The sequence below is a fragment of the Podarcis erhardii genome (genome assembly GCF_964252035.2).
Source record: "Podarcis erhardii genome assembly, chromosome: 14".
NCBI lineage: Eukaryota > Metazoa > Chordata > Lepidosauria > Squamata > Lacertidae > Podarcis > Podarcis erhardii.
In genome coordinates this window covers 7,045,687-7,066,440 of record NC_138503.1, presented here as the reverse complement: position 1 = coordinate 7,066,440, position 20,754 = coordinate 7,045,687, and the positions used below count along the sequence as shown (strand labels likewise).

Sequence of the window (20,754 nt, the reverse complement as noted above, 5' to 3'; positions counted from 1 at the left end):
CAGCAGTAACAGCCAACTCAAGGCCAACTCAATTTGTGACCTGGACCTTAAAGGCTTCCTCAGAAGTAACTCTCAATGTTCGATGGGGCTTTCATTCAGGTTAATGTGCACAGGACTGCAGCCTTTGCTAGCAATGAAGATTACAGAGTGCCTTGACCCATCTTCATTGCCTCTACAGAGGTATTCCTCTACAGAGGAATTCTACCTCTACAGAGGTATTCCAACTCGTTTTCCACTTCTGGCAGAAATGTTGCTGCCTACAGGGAAATAATAATAATAATTAATAATTAATAATAATTTATTATTTATACCCCGCCCATCTGGCTGGGCTTCCCCAGCCACTCTGGGTGGCTTCCAACAAAATATTAAAATACCATAATACATCAAACATTAAAAGCTTCCCTAAACTTCATACGGTTGCCACTCCAGCAAGCACCCACTACAGTCAGGTAAACATCAAATCTACCAGTCTGTGAATTAAACAGGATAAAATCTTTTCTTCCTGATTCTTCAGATTCACAACAATGATCAATTAAGATGTGACAAAAGGTGGCATTACTGGGGGTATTGCAATGTCTTCCTAATACAAGCAATTATGTGATGCAGTGCTTCATGCACAAACAGAACACCTTCCATTCTCCTTTGTAACTTTGACAAGACTTTATTAACATTCATTTTACAAGCACTTAATTCTGTCCGTCTTCAACTTTGTGAAAAGTGAATTGAAATATTAACAATTCCAGCAGTGAATTAAAATTCTGATATGGTGCCCTCACATTTTTCTTTTTTTATGATGAACATCCTGAAGAAAAAACAAACATAGGATTGTCATTTTGGTAATGCAATCAAATGGGCACCCATTTCTCGGTATCGCACATTGAAACATTTAACCATTTAGATCGGACACAAATTCGGTGTGTGCCTTAAGGCATTTACACTGGTTGATGCACTTGCTATCATCTACTAGAACTCAGCTTGTAATGTAAGACCAGCTAACTATCCAGAGACATAAACATGGTTCCTATACGTCATAGAGTAGCTTAACACACACCATGATATGAAATCATTTGCATTACATAGTAATTAAATTTCTTACTAAAGCAGCCTTCCCCAACCTGGTACCCTCCAGACGTTCAACTGAACTACAACTCACATCAGCTGGCATGACCAGGCCTGAGGGATGATGGTGGGAACTGGAGTCCAGAAACATCTCGAGGGTCCCCGTTGTTGGGGAAGGCTGAACTAAAGGAATAATAATGGACAAAGTCTGGGCGTTTGTTTCCAATTTGAATTACATACATCAACTTTGCCGCACACCACAGTTCTACTGCACGTGTTATTTCAGACATGCTCTAATTTCGTTTTCATTTAAAGTTGTTGCAAAAATAAATGTCACCAATGTGGAACACATTTGAGATTGTATAAAAGTACTGAACTGATATCCCAAAAACAGGTATATGTAAGCAGTACATAAGGAAAGACTAGTTTTAATATGAAACCGTCATTAAGTCACATACAACATAAAAAACACATGATCAAACTACGTATAAAATGTCACACATACTTTTACTAGCAAGCAAGGCTATTATTTATATATAAAGAGAGGGGTACATATATTTTAAACATGACGTGGTAGTGTTACTATTAGATTGAAATGACATGGGAAATAGTCAAAGTTCAAGACTACTGTTTTTTAAAAAATAAAAAATATCAAGCCAAAAACATTTATGAAATTATTTCCCCTTATAATTAAAAAATGTGAGAAATAATCCCACAAGTAATTACAATATTTTATTGCGGGGCTTTAAGATAATTAGCTGCATTGCTAAATGTAGTCTCATACACCCTAACCTAAGAGCTTGTGGGAGAGACTGAGCGCTAAGGACAAATTTCAGCCTTGGAGGAAAGCAGATCAAGTGATGGTCGTGGGCCTGCTGGGTTGGAGCCAGACCTTCATGTGCAACCCAAGCTGCCAGATGCTAGGTGTGTCTCCTCTCGGCCATGTGGTGACAACAATTAGTAGCAGAATCCGTTTCTGTGTGAAGCCACACCTTACTGGATCTGGCAACAGAATCCTAGCACTTGGAAGACAGATTAACCCACATCATTCAAAGCCATCATTAGTCACAAGCAGAGAATAGGAGTCAAGAAGAGGGAGAGTTGTCTACTGAGATGCCTGCAAAACAGTCAGCCTGAGAGAGGCAGAAATGCTGGCACCTGGAGAGTTGGAATCCATTGCCATCTTAAGATATAGTTGTCAAATTAGATATTTTAAAAGATAATTTAGAGGGTTCTTCAATTGACGTAAATGTAGTACAAAGAAGGATAGCTTGGTAAAGCATGAGACTCATAATCTCAGGGGTGTGGATTTGAGCCCCACATTGGGCAAAAGATTCCTGCATGGCAGGGGGTTGGACCAGATGACCCTCATGGTCCCTTCCAACTCTACGATTCTATGATTCTAAGGAGCGAAATGACCACAGGGATAGGAAATTTATCTCCAGAAGACTTAGAGAGCTTAATCTATTTCACTTTGAAGAAAAGAGATGAAGACGTGAGCCAGCTTATATATTCCTTTTGCATTATGAAATGCCTCTAGGCAAATATGTCAACCGATGCTATGGAAATGTGTGGGTCAGAGAAAGCACTAAGAAATATGGAACTTCTCTCTGTGGAATTAAGAGCATGAGAAGAATGGGATGCTGGATCAAACCGGTGACCCACCTAGGTCAAGATCTTGTTCTCAGTGGCCAACCAGATGCCAGTGTTTGATGCTTGCTGCTGTGGTATTCAAGTGACCAACTTGCACACGACTTAAGGATAAATCAACACTCCACAAGAGGTGGGCTTCTTGGCTCTTGAACCCATTGGTCTCTCTTTAACCCAGGGGCAGCTGACCTACGGCACTACAGATGTTATTGGCACCTCAGCAGCCTCAGGCAGCATTATGATGATGGGAGTTGGAATCCAACAACATCTGGAGGGTCACAGGTTAGTCACCCCTACTTTAACCCAACTTAGATATTTTTAGTTTAGGACAGCTGATATTTAAGTATAAAATGTGCAACAGATATACAGGATAATCTTTTCTGACTTTGCTTTGGAAGCACAGAGTCCAACCCATTGCAGGGTTGCATTCCCTGCAATGGCATACTACAAAGCCCTGAAGGCTGTTTCTTTTCTTTTGGCTCCAGTCATGTGCTTTGACAAAATATATCTGCAGTGCACCTGTCTTCTGCCTAAGTGAACACATTGTGGTTGACCCTCCAAAGGCAAAGCTGGTGGGAGAAAGCTGAACCAGATGGCCTACAAAGAAGGGACCCTTCTGATAAGACACTTCTCATCTGTCTTCTACTTAAGCACCTTCAAACCTTTTTCTCTAGCTACTGTTGCCAGTATTATCCCCATTTTGCTGACCAGTAAACTGTTCCTCCAATGCCTCAAGGGCCCAACTCACCAGGGCACTGCTGGCATACAACCAGCTTTTCTTTCTTTCAAGAGAGGCTGCAGAGGCACAGATCCAACACTAAACTGAACCCACAGTCTGCAGCACTGGAATTCTACCCCAGTGGAATCTGACCCCATCAGCCTCTGGGTTGCCAAGTTGCTCATTTGCCAGAGATTTCAGAGAGGTTTTAGAAGCTTTGGCTAATTAAAACACAGGGAATGGGAGAAGGGAGAGACATATGAGAGTGTGCTGGCCTCTACCCAAAATTCTAGATGAAGAAAACCTCAAAATCAGTACCTAGAACGAATTGTGATGCACAAGCCTTTACATATTTACTAATTTCCATACCCAGCCCACTGTTTAGGCCTGGATTTGTTATATATATCCTCCTCTCTGGCTAAGCTGCATTTCTGCTTATTTCTAGATAAAATGAGATGTTCTATTTTTTCCTGATACTGCAGAATGATTGCTACCTATTAATAAGTATGAAGGCTTCCTGTTAGAAGCCTCCTGCTGTTGACTGCACCTGAGTTAAAAATTGATTGTACAAACATGTTGCTGAGGTGACAGCACCTAAATCTAACTGTGGCGTTTGCTCCCATAAGATGTAGTGATGGACACTAAGTTGGACAGCTTTAAAAAGGCAAATTCCTGGAGGAGAATAAGATTACCAATGGCTGACATTTGGGACATTTATAACTTTTATTCTAGGAGAAGGTTGTGATGACCAATAAGTTGTGATGATCTTGTTGTGCTCAGGTCCTGCTCACGGGTTTCCCAGAAGAGGCACCTGGTTGGCCATTGAAAGAACAGGATGCTGGACTCGATTGGCCTCCTTTGGTCTGACCCAGCTGCAGGGCTCTGCTTACGTTCCCTCCTGGTGCATAACGTTCACTGCCTGAGTTGTGCACCCTCATTACCTTATGGCAAGGCTGCCCCTTCTAGCACACATGTGCAAAGCTGCCTAAAGAGCGATGGAGGCACTCCAGGGCTCTAGTTTTATGATGACACTGATTTACTCTTGGTTTGGGGTGATAAAAGAATGCTGGGCGAAAGCCACAAACGCAAACAACGTTTTCAAGAGAAAGGCTCACAAAACGTGTTTCTTTACATTCTCTTTCCACAACACCGAATACAACAGAAAGTTCATGTTGGGTGTGTGAGCACCTTGAAACAGCTCTAGAAGGGCTGCAAGACATCACATTGAGAGAAATGTGTTGTCCACAAAGGCTAGCCACCAGGCTACTCCTTGTTCCTGGCGTGGCTACTTTCACCCAAGGGTCAAAAAATGAACCACAACTCATCATGGGGAAACAAACCCAGAGGTCACAGAATAAGGCACATTGTTGACAAAGGAGATTCAAGTGGTCCCAGCTAAACCTTTTAAGCCTTGAGGTCTCCTGCTCTGATTCTAGAGTTAAAGGCCATCATTGAGACCACAGCTATTGCAAGCACCTCAAACGCATAAGTATCTCAACTGCCCCAAATTTTCTTTACACATTTTTCCAACTGGCAGGGCACATTCCAAAGAAAGAAGAGAAAAGCAGCCCTCCTCAAAACAGTCACATGGGCATTATGCACAAGAATGCACCTCTTTCACTCAAACTGGAACTTCCCAAGGGTCTATGCAGTACAAACAATAAAATGATGAGACATGCAAGAGAGCCCAGGTGCTCCTCTATGGCAATTACCTAGAGGATGCTCTTGAGAATGCAGCAGCAGCAGCAGCAATGGTAGTAGGTTACACATATTTTGCTATTTTGCTGGAACCCTCCAGGGTGTGCTGGTGCATGGCCGCAAAAGAGAGAAAGTACAGGCCCCTCTGACATCTCAACTTTGCCTTACGAAAGGGAAGACCATTCTTTGGTGGAGAGTCCGTGAAGAGGAATTTGGTTGGATAATTCAGAATCCCTACTAATGAGAGTGCAGAGTTGGCATTCAAACTCCCACAAGCTCTCACAGAGCTCATTTATATCACAGCTTACTCTGGAATGAAACTCCCTTGCCTTATTTCAAAATCTCATTAACAGGCCAGGCTAATGACAGCCCACCTAGGCCTCTCAGCCCCAGCAGGATAGGCTGGGAGAAAGGCCTCATGAGGTCACAAAGAGGGGACTAGACTGAGGCACACACTGCCTCCTGTAGGTTACATGATCTCAAGAACCCAGGGCTGAAGAGGGAGGGAAGCTGTGCAGTTTACAGTCAAAATCACAAATGGATGTTTTGCTAGACAAGCACAGAGAATTCTTGAATTATCTAAAGAGAACCCTCTTGTGTGTGGTCACTTCCTTTGCCTCCTCTGGGAGGGAACTCTGTAACGAATGAGACAATCCCTTTTCTTTCCTTTTGCCTGGAAGGAGACTCTCTCTTTCCACTATGCCTCCAAGCTGACCAGATGCACATGCTTTCAGCCATGTTAGTTAAGACTACCAACTTTTATTTTACTGTAACTTACAAGTATTTTCTGCACACTAAAAGGTAAAGATAAAGGGACCCCTAACAGTTAAGTCCAGTTGCGAATGACTCTGGGGTTGCAGTGATCATTTTGCTTTACAGGCCGAGGGAGCCAGCATTTGTCCGCTCCACAGTCAGTTTTGTGGTTGCTGCAGCCGTTCTTGGATTTAAGCTTCAGTTAAACTAAGTGTAGGCAAACTCGGCCCTTCAGATGTTTTGGGACTATAATAATAAATTATTATTATTATATTATTATTATTAATAATAATATCCCGCCTTCCCCAGCCGAAGCTGGGCTCAGAGCGGCTAACAACAGTAAAATGATACAACATTCTAAAATAATTTCATTATAAAATCAATTCAAATCAGATTAATGGCAACCATTGGGCTGGAGTTTTGTGAGGATTGCCAAAGGAGGGTGTCAGGCTGTGCCCTGGCCAAAGGCCTGGTGGAACAACTCTGTCTTGCAGGCCCTGCAGAAAGATGTCAAGTCCCACAGGGCCCTAGTCTCTTGTGACAGAGCGTTCCACCAGATCGGAGCCACAGCCGAAAAGCCCTGGCTCTGGTTGAGGCCATCCTAACCTCTCTGTGGCCTGGGACCTCCAAGATGTTTTTGTTTGAAGACCATAAGGTCCTCTGTGGGACATACCAGGAGAGGTGGTCCCATGGGTACGAGGGTCCTAGGCCGTATAGGGCTTTAAAGGTTAAAACCAGCACCTTAAACCTGATCCTGTACTCAACCAGGAGCCAGTGCTGCTGGTACAGCACCGGGTGAATGTGATCCCGCAGTGAGGAGCCTGTAAGGAGTCTTGCCGCGGCATTCTGCACCCTCTGGAGTTTCTGGGTCAGTCTCAAGGGCAGCCCCACATAGAGCGAGTTACAATAATCCAGTCTGGAGGTGACCGTTGCGTGGATCACAGTGGCTAGCTCATTCCTAGCTAACAGGACCAGTGGTCAGTGATGATGGGAGTTGTTGTCCCAAAACATCTGGAGGGCCGATTTTGCCTATGCCTGGTTTAAACAGAGAAGTGTGGGTTGGGTACAGCCCACAGAGGACTGACTCTTCTCTAGATGGGCTACAAGGTTAAATTCATCTAATTCAAACATCAAAGGCCTTGGGGAATTATAATTCAAACAAGGCATGCCAACAGAGCATGTACAGTTCTGCCCGCAGATATTCTTTGTGGGCCCCTCAGGCTGCCTGTGTGGAGTGTCTCCACCCCCATCGTTCAGCCCAGACACTGAGGTCCAGCTCCGAGGGCCTTCTGGCAGTTCCCTCACTGTGAGAAGCCAAGTTACAGGGAACCAGGTGGAGGGCCTTCTCAGTAGTGCACCCTTCCTGTGGAACGCCTTCCCATCAGATGTCAAGGAAATAAACAACTATCTGACATTTAGAAGACATCTGAAAGCAACCTTGTTTAAGGAAGTTTTTAATGTTTGATCTTTTATCATGTTTTTAATATTCTGTTGGGAGGCACTCAGAATGGCTGGGGAACAAATATATTATTATTATTATTATTATTATTATTATTATTATTATTATTTTAATGAGAAAAAATGAGGCTAAAACGCAGTAGAATTTCCACCAACCATCCATAGCTGCAACAGCTGCTCATTCCTCCAGAATTATTCAGAAATTCATGTGCTCTGTAAACCTCACTTCAGAGGAGATTAGTGAAGCCGCAATGTGCTAGAAGAGCTTGGTGTTCCCATGGAAGTGAAAAAAGACTTTTTGTAATGGAGAAAAACTCTGACCTAAGGTCTTTTCCAGACAGGCTTTAGATATTAAAGAGTTGGGAAACCCGGGCTATTGTTTGTGCCCTGCACTCCGGTCTCTGCACCTGATCTACTGTATCAAATCCCCAAAGGCAGTTACACTGGGGCAAGTAGAGGAGAAAAATGCTGGGCGTGACCTTCCCTTCCCCGGAGGGAGACATTATACCCTCCAAAGACAAGCAGTTTTCAAGAACACAGCCAGAAGCAAAACAAAAACAGCAGCAGGGCTGAGAATCTCAACTGGAAGCAGCAGAGGAAGGAGCAAGCGATGGCAGTGGACATCTGAGCGAGCAGCCAGGATCCCAGGGCAGACCCTGAACTGTATGGGAAAGCAAGCATTGCAAAGAGCAGCTGATCGGACACAAAAACACACCAAAGCAAGAGTTACAAACAAAGCCAAATGTGCAAGCTAGCTGTGATTGAGGGCAGGAAGAAAGGGAGACATAGAGGCTGCCTATGTGCAACAGTAAATTCTGCACAGCAGGCACCAGAGTAAGTCCATGTGGAACCAAATGCACATTCCCAAGCCAAAGAAAAGTTAGCATGCTTAATAAGTCAAGTCCCTCTGAAGACAGTGGGACTTGAACAATTTACCATACTAGCAAATTTATCTGGATTACATTCATCACACAAAAAGGTCTAAAGAGCCCAGAACTCTAATCTAGCACCACAATGGAGTTCCAAGACAGCCAACACTGGGATGGCAGCATCAACTTCATGGTCTTGCAATGCCATTGCAGAGGATGGGTCTTGGAAAGGGTGAGTGTGTATTAATATCACAGACATACAAACCTCAATCCCTTTTTGAAAAAAGGGAAGAAAAAAAACATTCAGGCCTGCTGAGCTTTTATGCACTTAGTCTTATTGATGCTCACTTAGCCAATGAAAACTACAAGAGTTCTTGCTGAGTAAATGTGTTTGGAAACAGGCTGCTAAAGACCATTAAAGAGATGCCCACTGAGTAAGTCTTCAGAATTCACTAACAATGGACCTGTTCCTTATCTTCAAAGCTCACCAATATGTTCTGAAAGAGCAAGATAATCAAAATGTGAAAAGGAGCTTAACATGACTTGAGGTTTTCAGCTACTTATACAAATAGTTTGACATTCCTGGTGATCATTTTAAAATAAATATTGCTTGATCCTTCTCCCTGTGTCATGCCCTCAACCTTCAGAACTTAAAAAAGGCTCCCAAACAGAGGACAGAATTAACTCCCATGTACTCAAAAGATAAATCAGTATATGGTTCCTCCAACACTGCCAAGTGGAACAGCCCTGGGCAAAGTGATCCACAAAGGCAGATGTTTACATACCCCCAAACTTTCCATGTGAGTAAAGCCATATTGGCACTTAATCGTCAGTTGAGCATTTGCTAGAAGTTCTCCTGGTAAAATCTTAATGCACTTGGGCAGAAAGTGAAGACCAATTGCTGAAAAGAAAGCAGACAAAGCCCACCCATGACTGAAAAAGGAAACACCGTACAAATGGCAGCCAGTTGAGTATCTGAAGGAACCAGGGTGGGCATCACGCATCAGCATTCAACACTAGTGGCCCAGCTGTTTCTCTGGTGCGCATCAGCTGAACATCCTTGTCCGCCATGCAGGTGTCACAGCCCCACACAGCCGATGCTTCTGCAGTGAGCAGTCCGTAGGCAGATTCCGTCATGCCTGTGCAGATCCGATGAAACCATTTTTGACAAGAAGCTTCACACAAGATGGCATCCTGGTCATCGTTCACTTCGTGGGTACAAATCCCACAAGGATAGACTGGCTCAGAGGCGGCGTGACCATGCTGACCAGGGTGTAGGGGCATTTTGCTGCTCTTCTCAGAGCTTCCTCCTTCAGCTGGACCTCGGCTGGGGAGCCGGGGCTTGTTCTGAGCCCCATTCGCATGATTGCTGTTCAGATTTTCAACATTTTTAGAGGGGATGCTCTCCTGGTTTGCTGGGTTATTTCGATTCACAGTCTTTATATCTGTGTTTCCTGAGTTGGCAGTGTCCTCTGGGCCGTGCAGATGGTGTTGTGGCGGGGGGTGGTTGTGCTTATTTGCACCTTGCTTTTGCAAAGGCTTTGTCTGGTTGTAATTGTTTGGCGAGGGAAAGAAAGAATGGTTTGACTCCATCTGGGAATTGTTGAAATTGGGGTTGCCGCCAGGTCCAAAGTGCAATGGCATGTCATGGGGTGACATCTGTGTCGTGTTCTGTGAAGGAATGTGACCAAAATTCTCACCAGGGTTCGGCCTGAAGTGTTGGCCGGACATGCCAACATTCTGATTCATGTTACTGTTATAGGATGGCTGGTTTCCAAAAGACACATTTTCATGTGGCCCAAAGTTAATTGGTTGAGGCCGGTTGTAGACCATTCCCACTGGGTTCTGGGGAAATGGGTGTGGCTGGTTTCTAAGTGGGTAAGTAGCACCGTATGTTGAGGACATCCTGGGAACCATCTGCGGTGGCATCCTGAACGTGTTGTAGCCTCCAAAGCCTGGGTAGCTGGGATTGGCAAAATATGGGTTCCCCAATGGCAACGGCTTGTAAGAAAGAGTGTTGTAGTTGTCATCAAACGGATTTGCAGCTACAAGGTGATCAGAGCTGGGATTTGGTGGAGGCGCATATTCAGATGGTGGAGGAAAGGATGACCCCTGGAAATGTTAAATCAGAAATCAAGATTACATGGAATTCCAACAGAAGAGAAGGCCAAACCTGAGGATCCCCTCATCTCATGAAATGAAACATCTGTGTCTGTTACAAAGGTGGGTTGCTGGCCTCAGAATCCATTGAGGATTCCTCCACTGCAAACGCATTAGTCTTTCCATTCTTCATAGTATGCCCACTCCTGCAGCTGCTGCCTGCACAAACTCCCTTTCAAGAGGACCATAGTACTCACATACAAGGCCGGTCACATATTGGTCATCACCTCAAACCACCGGTTGGTCCTTTGCAGCCAATACATTTTTTGCAAGTCGACTAAGTGTTAAATACAATTATCACAATTAGAGAGAGATCTGTTAGACTGTCATGTTAAAGTGATGTCTAAAATGTATAATGATACACTGGGCAATAGATATTGGTCATAACATAGAAATGGAAGCATGGGAACAATTGTGGAATACGGACATAAAATTTACAGCAGGCTATGGTATAAGAGAAAATTATATGAAAATGTTATATAGATGGTATTTAACACTTAGCTGACTTGCAAAAATGTATAAATCAAAAGTGAATTAAGTGTTGGAAATGTAAAGAGAAAGAAGGTAATTTTTTTCACATGTGGGGGTCTTGTAATAAGGTTAAAGCTTACTGGGAAGGCTTTTTTCTTGGGAGTTATAGGATCAGAACTACCTACACAGTATAGAAATTTATTTATATATGCAACTACAGCTGCAAGAATGTTATTTGCCCCAAAATGGGAAGATGTCCCGATGAAAGAAGAATGGATACTGAAACTAATGGACTATGTAGAAATAGTGAAGCTTATCAAGACACTAAACTTTTTATAAAGGAATGGAAATGATTTGTTGAATATTTACAAATAAACTGTAAACAGATTAAGACATTAGCAGGATTATTGTAAAAACCTGCAGTTTCAAAAATATATATGAAAACAGATGATTAAAAGAACAAGTTAATATCATTTGGAGTATGCAGAGAATGTGAAAATAAATATAAGGAACCACAGAAAGAGGGGGAAGGAAGTCGAGGTTAGAAATGTTAGAATTATTGTTGAACTATTGTTGTAATGTATATAAATGGAAATTATATTATTTATATATTTTTTTTAAGGAAAGAGATAGGAACTCCCACAAGGGAAGAGTCAGGCCAGTTTAGATTTTCTAACCAAAGGGAGGAGACACAAGGCAGCTTACCTGAACATTCGACTTGCGCTTTTTCTTATCTGGACTGCCAAGCTGCACACCTGGGCCTCCTAACCCATCCAATCCACCGTCACCACCTATAAGATTTCAAAAGTATATTGTTCTGTAGTTAACTTTATGACAAAATAATGGATTGTGCACGCAAGTCGAGCTGTTCAATATGTGTCTATGTAACATGCATTTACTTAGCATTGCTGTCCAGAGAAATGGCAGTACAGAGAATTTCTGCAATCAGATTAAGAGACAGTACTTCACATAACTTAAGATGTTACTAGTAACCAGTCTTTTCTTTCACAGCTGGGCATCAACTGTGTCTTCTCCTATGGATTGAAACATACCTCTCTCACACTTATATGGGTGCTGTGTTCTGTTCTGGGTAGATTCTAGCCAACTACATGCCTTCAGAATTATATGGGTAAGCTACTGGGAGGATGTACAAAAATACAGCGATACCTTGGTTTACAACCATAATCCGTTCCAGAGGTCCGGTTGTAAACCAAAACAGGTTGTAACCCAAGGCACGCTTTCGCCAATGGGGCCTCCAAAAAAATGGGTTGTAATCCAAAAAAACGGACACACACTTCAGGGTTTGACGTGGTTGTAATCCAAAATGGTTGCAAAACAAGGTACCACTGTATGTGAATATGTAGCACAGTGAGAGATTGGAAACAAACAAGACTTGGAACTTTGCAATTAAGACACAGCTCTCTAAGGTGAAGGAAACACTCCAAAAATGACTGTTCTCTTTGGTACTCTGAGAATCCTGTGGCCCCAAGTTAAATTAAGGCTTCAGCAAGTGATGACAATTAGTGATCTCAATTAGTGATGACAATTAGTGATTAGGGAGCTTTAAGACCTACACTAAAGCTCAAACAACTAAGTTCTAAAAGCCCAACTAAGTTCCAAAAGCTCAGCTAACCCAGGACACAACCAATACAAAGGAATAGTGGAACACAGTGTGGTTTTTTGCTTAGCCACATATATATTTCTATTTGGAGGGACACTTAATGGCAAGAAAATGTTAATGAGCTAGGTTAGCCATCTGCTTGAGGGCTCATTGAAAGCTCAGGCCTATTGCACTAAAAGCTTCACACTTCCACTTCTGTGATAACCATGTTTAGGACTGTAAGCTTGCTGTACCCTCCGCCAGGAGGACACATTCAAAAGCTTTCCTTTGCTATAGCACTTTTTGCAGAAGGTGGGGAAGTGCTGCATCCTGAGAAACCAGGTATAACCTAAAAATGCTGAAGTGGGTAACTTGGTCTTATCTGATGTGGACAGCTGTGACAGGCAGCCAGAGTGTGGCTGGTGGAATCACAGGGACATCCGGTCTCTCAGCATCCAGACCATGATCTCCCCATGCCCACAGATGCACCAAAGTGGATGAAAAGCCTCCGTTTTTTTCACTGTTTAGAAGACAGACGGCAACTAACATGGTCCAGTGTTAAACATGTATAAAAGCAGCATTCATTAGCTGAAGGTGCAGCCCATCAACAGTGTCTCCGAAAAATCTTACACATCACTTGGGAAGACAGGTGAACTAATATCAGTGTACTGAATGAAGCAAAGATCACCAGTGTTGAAGCAATGATTCTTCAACATCAACTTCGTTGGACTAGTCATGTTGTGCGGGTGCCTGATTATTGTCTTCCAAAGCAACTACTTTATTCCAAACTTAAAAATGGAAACCGTAATGCTGGTGGTCAACAAAAGAGGTTTAAAGGCTGTCTCAAGGCAAATCTAAAAAAAGTAGTATAAACTGGGAGCGCTCCAGTTGGAGAACAGCCTTTACCAAAGGTGTCGTGGACTTTGAAGACACTCAAACTCAGAACGCAAGGGAGAAACATGCTAAGATTGGCAAATCCACACCGTGATCAACTCCCACCTGGGAACCAATGTCCCCACTGTGGAAGGACGTGTGGATCCAGAAATGGCCTCCAGTCACTGACGGATTCATTGTTAAAACCCTGCTTATGGAAGATAATCTTACTCGTCTAGGAGTGATTGCCAAAGAAAAGAAGGAGGAACAAGACTGGAATGCAACTGAGACAAGTCATTCCCTTTTCATTCCAAAAATTCAGCATAGTAGGAGCCTTAAGATGTTTTGCCTTTAGCAAGGTAGTTCGAAGCTTTGCAAAAAAAAAACCCAGCACATGAGTCCTTGCTGCCTGTGTGCCGAGCTCCTGACCCTTCTCCATTCAAGGTGCCTCGGGAATGCTCCCGGGCTTGCTGGACGGTGGTCGGAATCGGACCGCATGCCAGTCTGTGTTCTCCCTCTCTCTCTCAGCGCCCTTCCCTGGAAGATGACCCTTGAGGCCTACGAGTGTCTGAATGGGTGCATCTCCCAAGAAGGACGGGGCCCTTTCCAGTCACACGCCAAACCATCAACCCCGAACCAGCAACCTCGGGGCCGCCCCGCCGCCCGCCCGCCCGCCCGCCTGCCTTCAACGACGACGCCCCCCGCTGCCGCCCCGGCACCAGCCCTGCCGAGGGGTCCGAGGAGCCCCTCAGAGAAGCCTTGTGAGGGAAGCGCCCCCCCCTCCTCCCGCAGAAGCCACGGCGGGGCCGAGGCGCCCCTTCGGGGGCTCGAGAGCCGGGAGGCGGCCGGAGAGGGGCTCGCCAAGGGGCCGGGAGGCTTCCCTGGCCCGGCCCGGCCGGAGGGAAGAGAGGCCGCCGCCGCCGCCGCCGCCGCCGCCACCTCCGGGCCGGGGCCTGGCGCGGCCGCTCCTTCCCACCTCGGGGCCTCTTGAGCGCCGCGGCGGGGTCCTTCTCGTGTTCCGCGGACATCACCGGCGAAGCATCGCTCCAGGCCCCGCCAGGCAGCAGCAGCAGCAGCAGGAGGCGGCGGCGAGAGGGCCCGGCGTGGGGCGGCAGCCGCAGCAGCCGCCGCCCTTGCGTGGCGACCCCCGGCGGGGGAGAAGGGAGGGAGCTCGGGCGGGCAGCTCCGCCCGCGGCCTGGCTGGGCCCGGAGGGGCCGCCGCGACGCCCTCCGCAGGGAGGAGGCAGAGGCGGCGGCCGCCGCGCTACCGGCCCATCGCGGGCCTCCACGTGTCGCCCAGAGGCGTGTGCACGCCGCCCGCTGGCGCTGCGCCTTGGGCTCTGGAGGAGGCAGGTTTCCCCGCCCGGGGATTCGAGCAGCGGCTTCTTGCGAGCTCCTCGAGGCAGGCAGGCAGGGGCTCGGCCTCTGGCGCTCTGCGGGAATCGCGGGAGGAAGGAGAACGGAGGGGTCGGCCCGAGGACCTGGCGTGTCCGAAGGGCCGAGGTGGGCGACTACCGGCCCCAGCCTCAAATCCGGCCAAGCTGCTGCCCGCCCTTGTCTTCCAGGAGAGCCTGAGCTCCGGGGGGCGGGGGGGGGGCGCCCGCTTCCTCTGTCCCTCCCGAGAATGCTGCTCAAGTCACTTGCTAGTTCCAAGAAGTTGGAAACACTTTGTGAAAAAAGGAACGGGCGTATCTCCCTGAACTACAAAGGTTTTATGTCCCTGAACACCAAACTAAGATTTGGGCGTGTCCTAGAATTAATTGTCCCTTTAGCAGCGCTGGGAGACAAGTGTAAAGTAGAGGCACTTGCGCTGACTGGAGATGCAGTACAAAATAAAAAAGTTCCTTCCAGTAGCACCTTAAAGACCAACTAAGTTAGTTCCAGGTATGAGCTTTCGTGTGCATGCACACTTCTTCAGATACACTGAAACAGAAGTCACCAGACCCTTCTATATAGTGAGAAGGTGGGGAGGGGTATTACTCAGAAGGGTGGTGGGAATGGGTGATTGGCAGATAGCTGTGATGAGCCTGTTGACGACTCTTTTTTTTTTTTATAAATATTTATTAAAGTTTTTAAGTATAAATGCACAAATAATAAACGATCTTACTTCTATCACAACAATTTCATCACTTCTTCGGACTCCCTCATGTCTCCCGCTCCCATTTACATCGTTAAAAAAAATTTCCAAACAAATTATCAACTTGTTTACAAGAGCCTGTTGACGACTCTTAAGGACTGCAATAGGTCTTACAGGAAAAAGCAAGGGGTGAGAAGGTGAAAAATGGCTTGGTCATGTATAATGAGATAAGAATCCAATGTCTTTGTTCAGACCAGGTCTCTCCATGGTTTTAAGTTTGGTAATAACTTGGAGATGCAGTAGTTGATGCAGACTGAATAGATCTCCATGATCCCAGGATTCAACTCTCTGAGTTCAGTGAGAATTTCCTTCATTCAAATTGGCCATGCTTGTGAGACACTCGTAAATGTGTGGTGACCTTACAGTATTGTACACAAACCTTAAAAAAGAAGGAACTGCCACCACAAAATATGCTTTGGGCCACCCCAAATCTTATGCCCACCCATTCAGGGGTGTGACTTCTGCAGGCTGACATGGGATCCCACCTGTTCCAGAGCTTCACCTGGGTCTATGGCATAGAGAAGGGCATCTGTACATGCCAACAATAGCTGAAATACATACATACGTATATAAAAAAGCAACTAGGTCCCACCCCAAATTATGCTTTGGGCCATCATACGTCATAAACCCCCGAATCCAGGAGGGTGTCCTCTACAAGGTGGCATTGGATTCTTCGCAGCCCAGAGCTTTCTGTGGGCACATAGTACAATCAAGCACATTTATGCATAGCCAAAATACGTTTTGAAAATTAAGTTATGGGGGATTGGCACTGCAAAATGTGCTTTGGGCCACCCGCAATAAACACTCCTGTTTTAAGACCTGTGCAAGTTAATGGGTAAATCTGCCAAAGCACACCTTTATTGCTCTCCAAAAGATCCTAATTCACGACGGTCCTAGAACATGTTTGTGAAGCTCCTGTCCCCTGCATTCTAATACAGTGGTACCTTTGTTTTCAAACGCCTTGGTACCGAAATGCCTTGGTTCTCAAACACCAAATACCCGGAGGTGTGCCACTTTTTGAACGTTTTTCGGAAGCCTGTCAGCTATTGTCTGATGCGCCTGTCAGCTATTGTTTCTGGGGCACCTGCACCAATCAGAAGCTGCACCATGGTTTTCGAACATTTTGGAAGTCAAATGGGCTTCCAGAACGGATTAAGTTTGGGCTTTTGTTTTTGCTATTTATTCTGCATTTTTGTTTTTGAGGCTTTTTTAGTTAATTTGTTTTTGTGACTGTGCGGAACCCAGTTCTGCTACAGATTGTTTGATTGTGTGACTCTGGAAATGGATAAAAGCCCCTCATTCAAACAATGACTATCATCAGCGCAAGTAAGAAAAAAATGTAATTTTAATTTTAATCATCTACAATACTGTTTTGATTATTGCTTTCAATTTATGTATGGATCAATACAGTGGTACCTCGGGTTAAGTACTTAATTCATTCTGGGGGTCTGTTCTTAACCTGAAACTGTGATGGCCTGGGAATCCGATTCAGAGGCTGAACCAGAGGAATCCCAGCCTGCACAGGAGTCCCCGCCTCCAGGACCGGCTGATCTGGGGCAGGGCCTTGAATCTGAAGCACCTGCACCTGTGCCGGATCCTCAGGAGCAGGCACCAGGTGTATCCACTCTGGCTCCGGAGGGGGTTGAGGACACAGTGCCTACAGGTGTGCCTCTCCCAGCCCCGTCAGGGGAAGGTGAGTCTCCCCCTGGGTCCAGTAACCCTCCAGCCTCTCCTGAGCTGCAGAGGCTCAGGGCAGAGAGGCGGAGGGAACTGGTGTCTCCCAGGAGGAGTACTCGCCTTAAGGCCAGGAGAGGCGGGTCTCCTGGGGGCCGGGACCGCCCCTGGCCTCAGAGAAGATAAAGGCCAGTCAGCCCGGTCCCAGGTTGCGGGAGCAACGTCGTTGATGAGCTGTTTCAGCCAGCATCCAGTCCTGTTCCCCCAGAGTTCCTGTCCCCGCCCGGCTCCTCGCTTTGGGCTTCGCCCGTGGAGGACTGTCTGCTGACCCTCAACTCAGGTCCTGGACCTCGCCCCATGGTAACCTCTCCCTCCCCCCGGACCAGCACAGAAACTGTTCTTAACCTGAAGCACCACTTTAGCTAATGGGGTCTCCTGCTGCCGCTGCGCCACCGGAGCACAATTTCTGTTCCCATCCTGAAGCAAAGTTCTTAACCCGAGGTAATATTTCTGGGTTAGCGGAGTCTGTAACCTGAAGGGTATATAACCTGAAGGGTATGTAACCTGAGGTACCACTGTATACAGAAGCACAAACACAGCCCCATACCCCAAATGAAAGCGCTACAGAAAAATGGGAGTTGCCCTTTGAATTTTAAATCCCCTTGGGAAACAGCAGCCTCTATAGGAAAAACAGTGTAAGTAGCAGGCCGGGCTCTGCAAAAGGACTTGTCCACACCTCAGCCCTCAGCTACAGCAGGGGGCAAAGCAGAGACACACACCTTGTGGAAGCTGTTATTATTAAATGTATTTATTAAAGGTATATACTGCCCTTAATCCACAGATCACAGGGCATTGATGACATAGAAATGCAACATAAAAGCACAAAATACATGAGAACAGCAAGAACAAAAAGTAAATAAATAATCCACCCCCATATAATAATGTTATTAATTAAGGCCTAAAAACTTTTATGACTAAAAACACTATAAATATTCGAATAAAATGTTTTTAGAACAAAATACCTAAAGAAGGTTATCTACCCATAAATATAGGACTATGTGAACATATAGGACTTGTGTCTCTACTGTGGAGGCCGGGGACGTATGGCAGCCACATGACGGTCAAAGAGGGGGGTCTTGCTGTAACAAGAGAATCCACTGCTGGCTGATTTTGACACCTTCAGCCAACAGCTCCAAGCCATGTACACACATGGCCAACCGCCTGATCCGGGAGCTGAAGCAGGGGAATCGGTTGGTGGGGAAGTATGCCAGTGAATTTCAGCTGCTGGCACAGGAATTGGCCTGGAATCAGGCAGCTCTAGTGGACCAGTTTCAAGAAGGGCTTTCAGACCCGGTTCTAAACAAACTAGCCCACACAGAGTGCACGGCGGACCTGCAAAACCTGATTCACCTGTGCCTCAGGATTGATGGATGCCTACAACAGTGCAAAGCCCAGGGCAGGACCCATCTGGTGGCACTTTCTCCAGGGAGTTTTGTGCCCCAACGTGCTCTGAAAGCGCCTCTTGCTGAGGAGCCACTGCAAATAGGGGGGAAATCACCCTCATCTTACACCGGCTGAGAATGAAAGGAGACGCAGAGAGGGACTGTGTCTCTACTGGAGTCTGGGGACATATGGCAGCCACATGCCCATCAAAGGGAGTTTGCTCCCTGCCGGGGAAGCGGAATCCCCCTGGCTTAGGTGGGCTACTAAGCCGGGGTCTGGCCTGTACTACTAGCGTGCCTTGCCCCACACCCTCCAAGCACCTGGTGGTGTCTGTTGCCCTGACAGCTCCAGGGAGACCAGCCCTGCAGACCTGGGCCATGATAGATTCAGAAGCTATGGCCAACTTCGTGGGCATGGACTTTGCTACCCAGCAGGGAATCCCCAGAGATCCCACCCAACCACCTCTTGTGGTGGAAACAATTGAGGGCTGGCTTTTGGCCCTGGGACTTGGGCAGTGGACAAGCTGCGGTTGCAGGTGGGGACTCATAGTGAGGAGGCGGAGTTCTATTTGGCTTCTGCACTCCATTTCCCCATTGTGTTGGGCCTGGAGTGGTTGGAGGCCCATGATCCCCACATCAGTTGGTCCCAGAGGACAATCAGCTTTGGTGTCCTGGGCTGCGTGGGCCATGTCTGTTTGGCACCAGCGATCCTGGCAGTGGGAATGGAAAAGGATGGGTTTGCCGACCTGCCAGCCAAGTATGCCAAGTATGCTGATGTGTTCAGTAAAACAGAACCAGACCTCTTGCAACCTCATTGACCCTACGACTGTCCTATAAATCTGGTTCCTGGGTCTCAAATTAAAGAAGTCTGTATCCACCTTTTGTCGGAACCTGAATGGGCTGCGTTACGCAAGTTCATCACCAAGAACCTGCAGAGATGCTTTATATAACCCTCTTCCTCACCAGCTGCTGCTTCTGTACTATTTGTGAAGAAGTTGGGGGAGTTGTGGCTTTGCAATGACAACTGCCAGTTGTCTCGCTAGATAGTGAAATTCATGTTAAATTGCTGTTTTAGGAGTTGTTTTTAAAAGTCTGGAATGGATTAATCCGTTTTGCATTACTTTCTATGGGAAAGTGCACCTTGGTTTTGGAACTGACTTCTGGAACGGCTTAAGTTTGAGAACCAAGGTACCACTGTAGTTCTAGTGGTAGAATGCAGGCAGGCATGCGTTGGGATGTTCAGAGATGCATTAGCACGTCTATAGTTCTGGCAAGATTTGGTGCAGTGCCATGTTTTTCCCATTTCTGTCTTAGTGTGGTGACACACCACATAGTGTGTGGGTGTTGGAAAGAGTACTGAATGCTTCATTTTGAGATGTTTTTTCTAGAGATAGGTTGCTTGAAATATACTGCCAGAATTAGCCATTAGAGAACTAATTTTGACTTGGTGTTCCAAGTGCAAACTGAAGGCGACACTTTTGGGACCAGGAAGAACAGAGAGAGAAATGTGAGAGCACCCACTTGGGAAAGGTTGCGGATGCAAGCAAAAGTAGGAGAAATAAAGTGAGTCATCAAAGTGGGCAATTAGGACCCCAATTCTAAAAAAGGTATGCAGTGCGCTGTTGAAAAGGTGAGCAGCGAGTGGGAGGGGACAGCCTTTGAGGGACCTTATAATGTAGCTGAGCAGCAAGGGGTGTGTGTGTGTGTGTGTGTGTGTGTGTGTGTGTGTGTGTGTGTGTATGCACAAATTTGTGATGGAAAAAACCAAAACAGGAAGTGTCTCAAGATGAAGGTTGAGGTGCTGGCTATGGCGAGGCTTCATTGCAAGAGTGCATAATAAATATTTTTAAAATCTGAATATCATTGGCTTATAAAAATGGTCTAAACTTCTGGTAAATAAAAATACTCAGTTCATACCAAATTGTGCAAAAGACTCAAAGGGCCTTTGTTGAGAAAGCCAAGAAGTAAGGGGCATAACCATGTGAAAGCTGAGTTCCTCCTTGTATGGATTCTTATGATGGTATGGGGAAACACTGCTGAGAGACTATTTTGTCTTCCCAAGAATGGTCCTGATGTCCTTATTTCAGCTTCCTCCCTCACTTGCTCCATGCAAAGCCCCTCCTCAAAGTATTGACCCATCGAAGAAACTGCAAGGACAATTACTCCTTGAAAGAACAAAGGAAAACTTTTAC

General features: G+C 46.0%; 1 protein-coding gene across 3 annotated transcripts; it reads right to left on the bottom strand.

The window, feature by feature from the left end:
* Positions 1 to 641: 641 nt before the first annotated feature.
* On the bottom strand, positions 642 to 14,464 carry PYGO1 (pygopus family PHD finger 1). 3 transcript variants are annotated; one of them, XR_014150857.1, is made up of 4 exons: positions 14,286 to 14,461; positions 11,542 to 11,627; positions 8,991 to 10,317; positions 642 to 802 (listed from the first exon to the last, which is right to left on the bottom strand). XR_014150857.1 is itself a non-coding variant. In XM_081839169.1 (4 exons), exons 1-3 carry the CDS (start codon positions 14,335 to 14,337, stop codon positions 9,202 to 9,204), a joined length of 1,254 nt encoding a protein of 417 aa, XP_081695295.1. In that variant the 5' UTR covers positions 14,338 to 14,464; the 3' UTR covers positions 642 to 802; positions 9,160 to 9,201. The 3 variants fall into 3 exon arrangements, 1 of the variants encoding a protein (XP_081695295.1); XM_081839169.1 differs by having other exon boundaries at positions 9,160 to 10,317; positions 14,286 to 14,464; XR_014150858.1 differs by lacking the exon at positions 642 to 802 and adding an exon at positions 7,392 to 7,601 and having other exon boundaries at positions 7,658 to 10,317.
* Between the last annotated feature and the right edge of the window lie 6,290 nt (positions 14,465 to 20,754).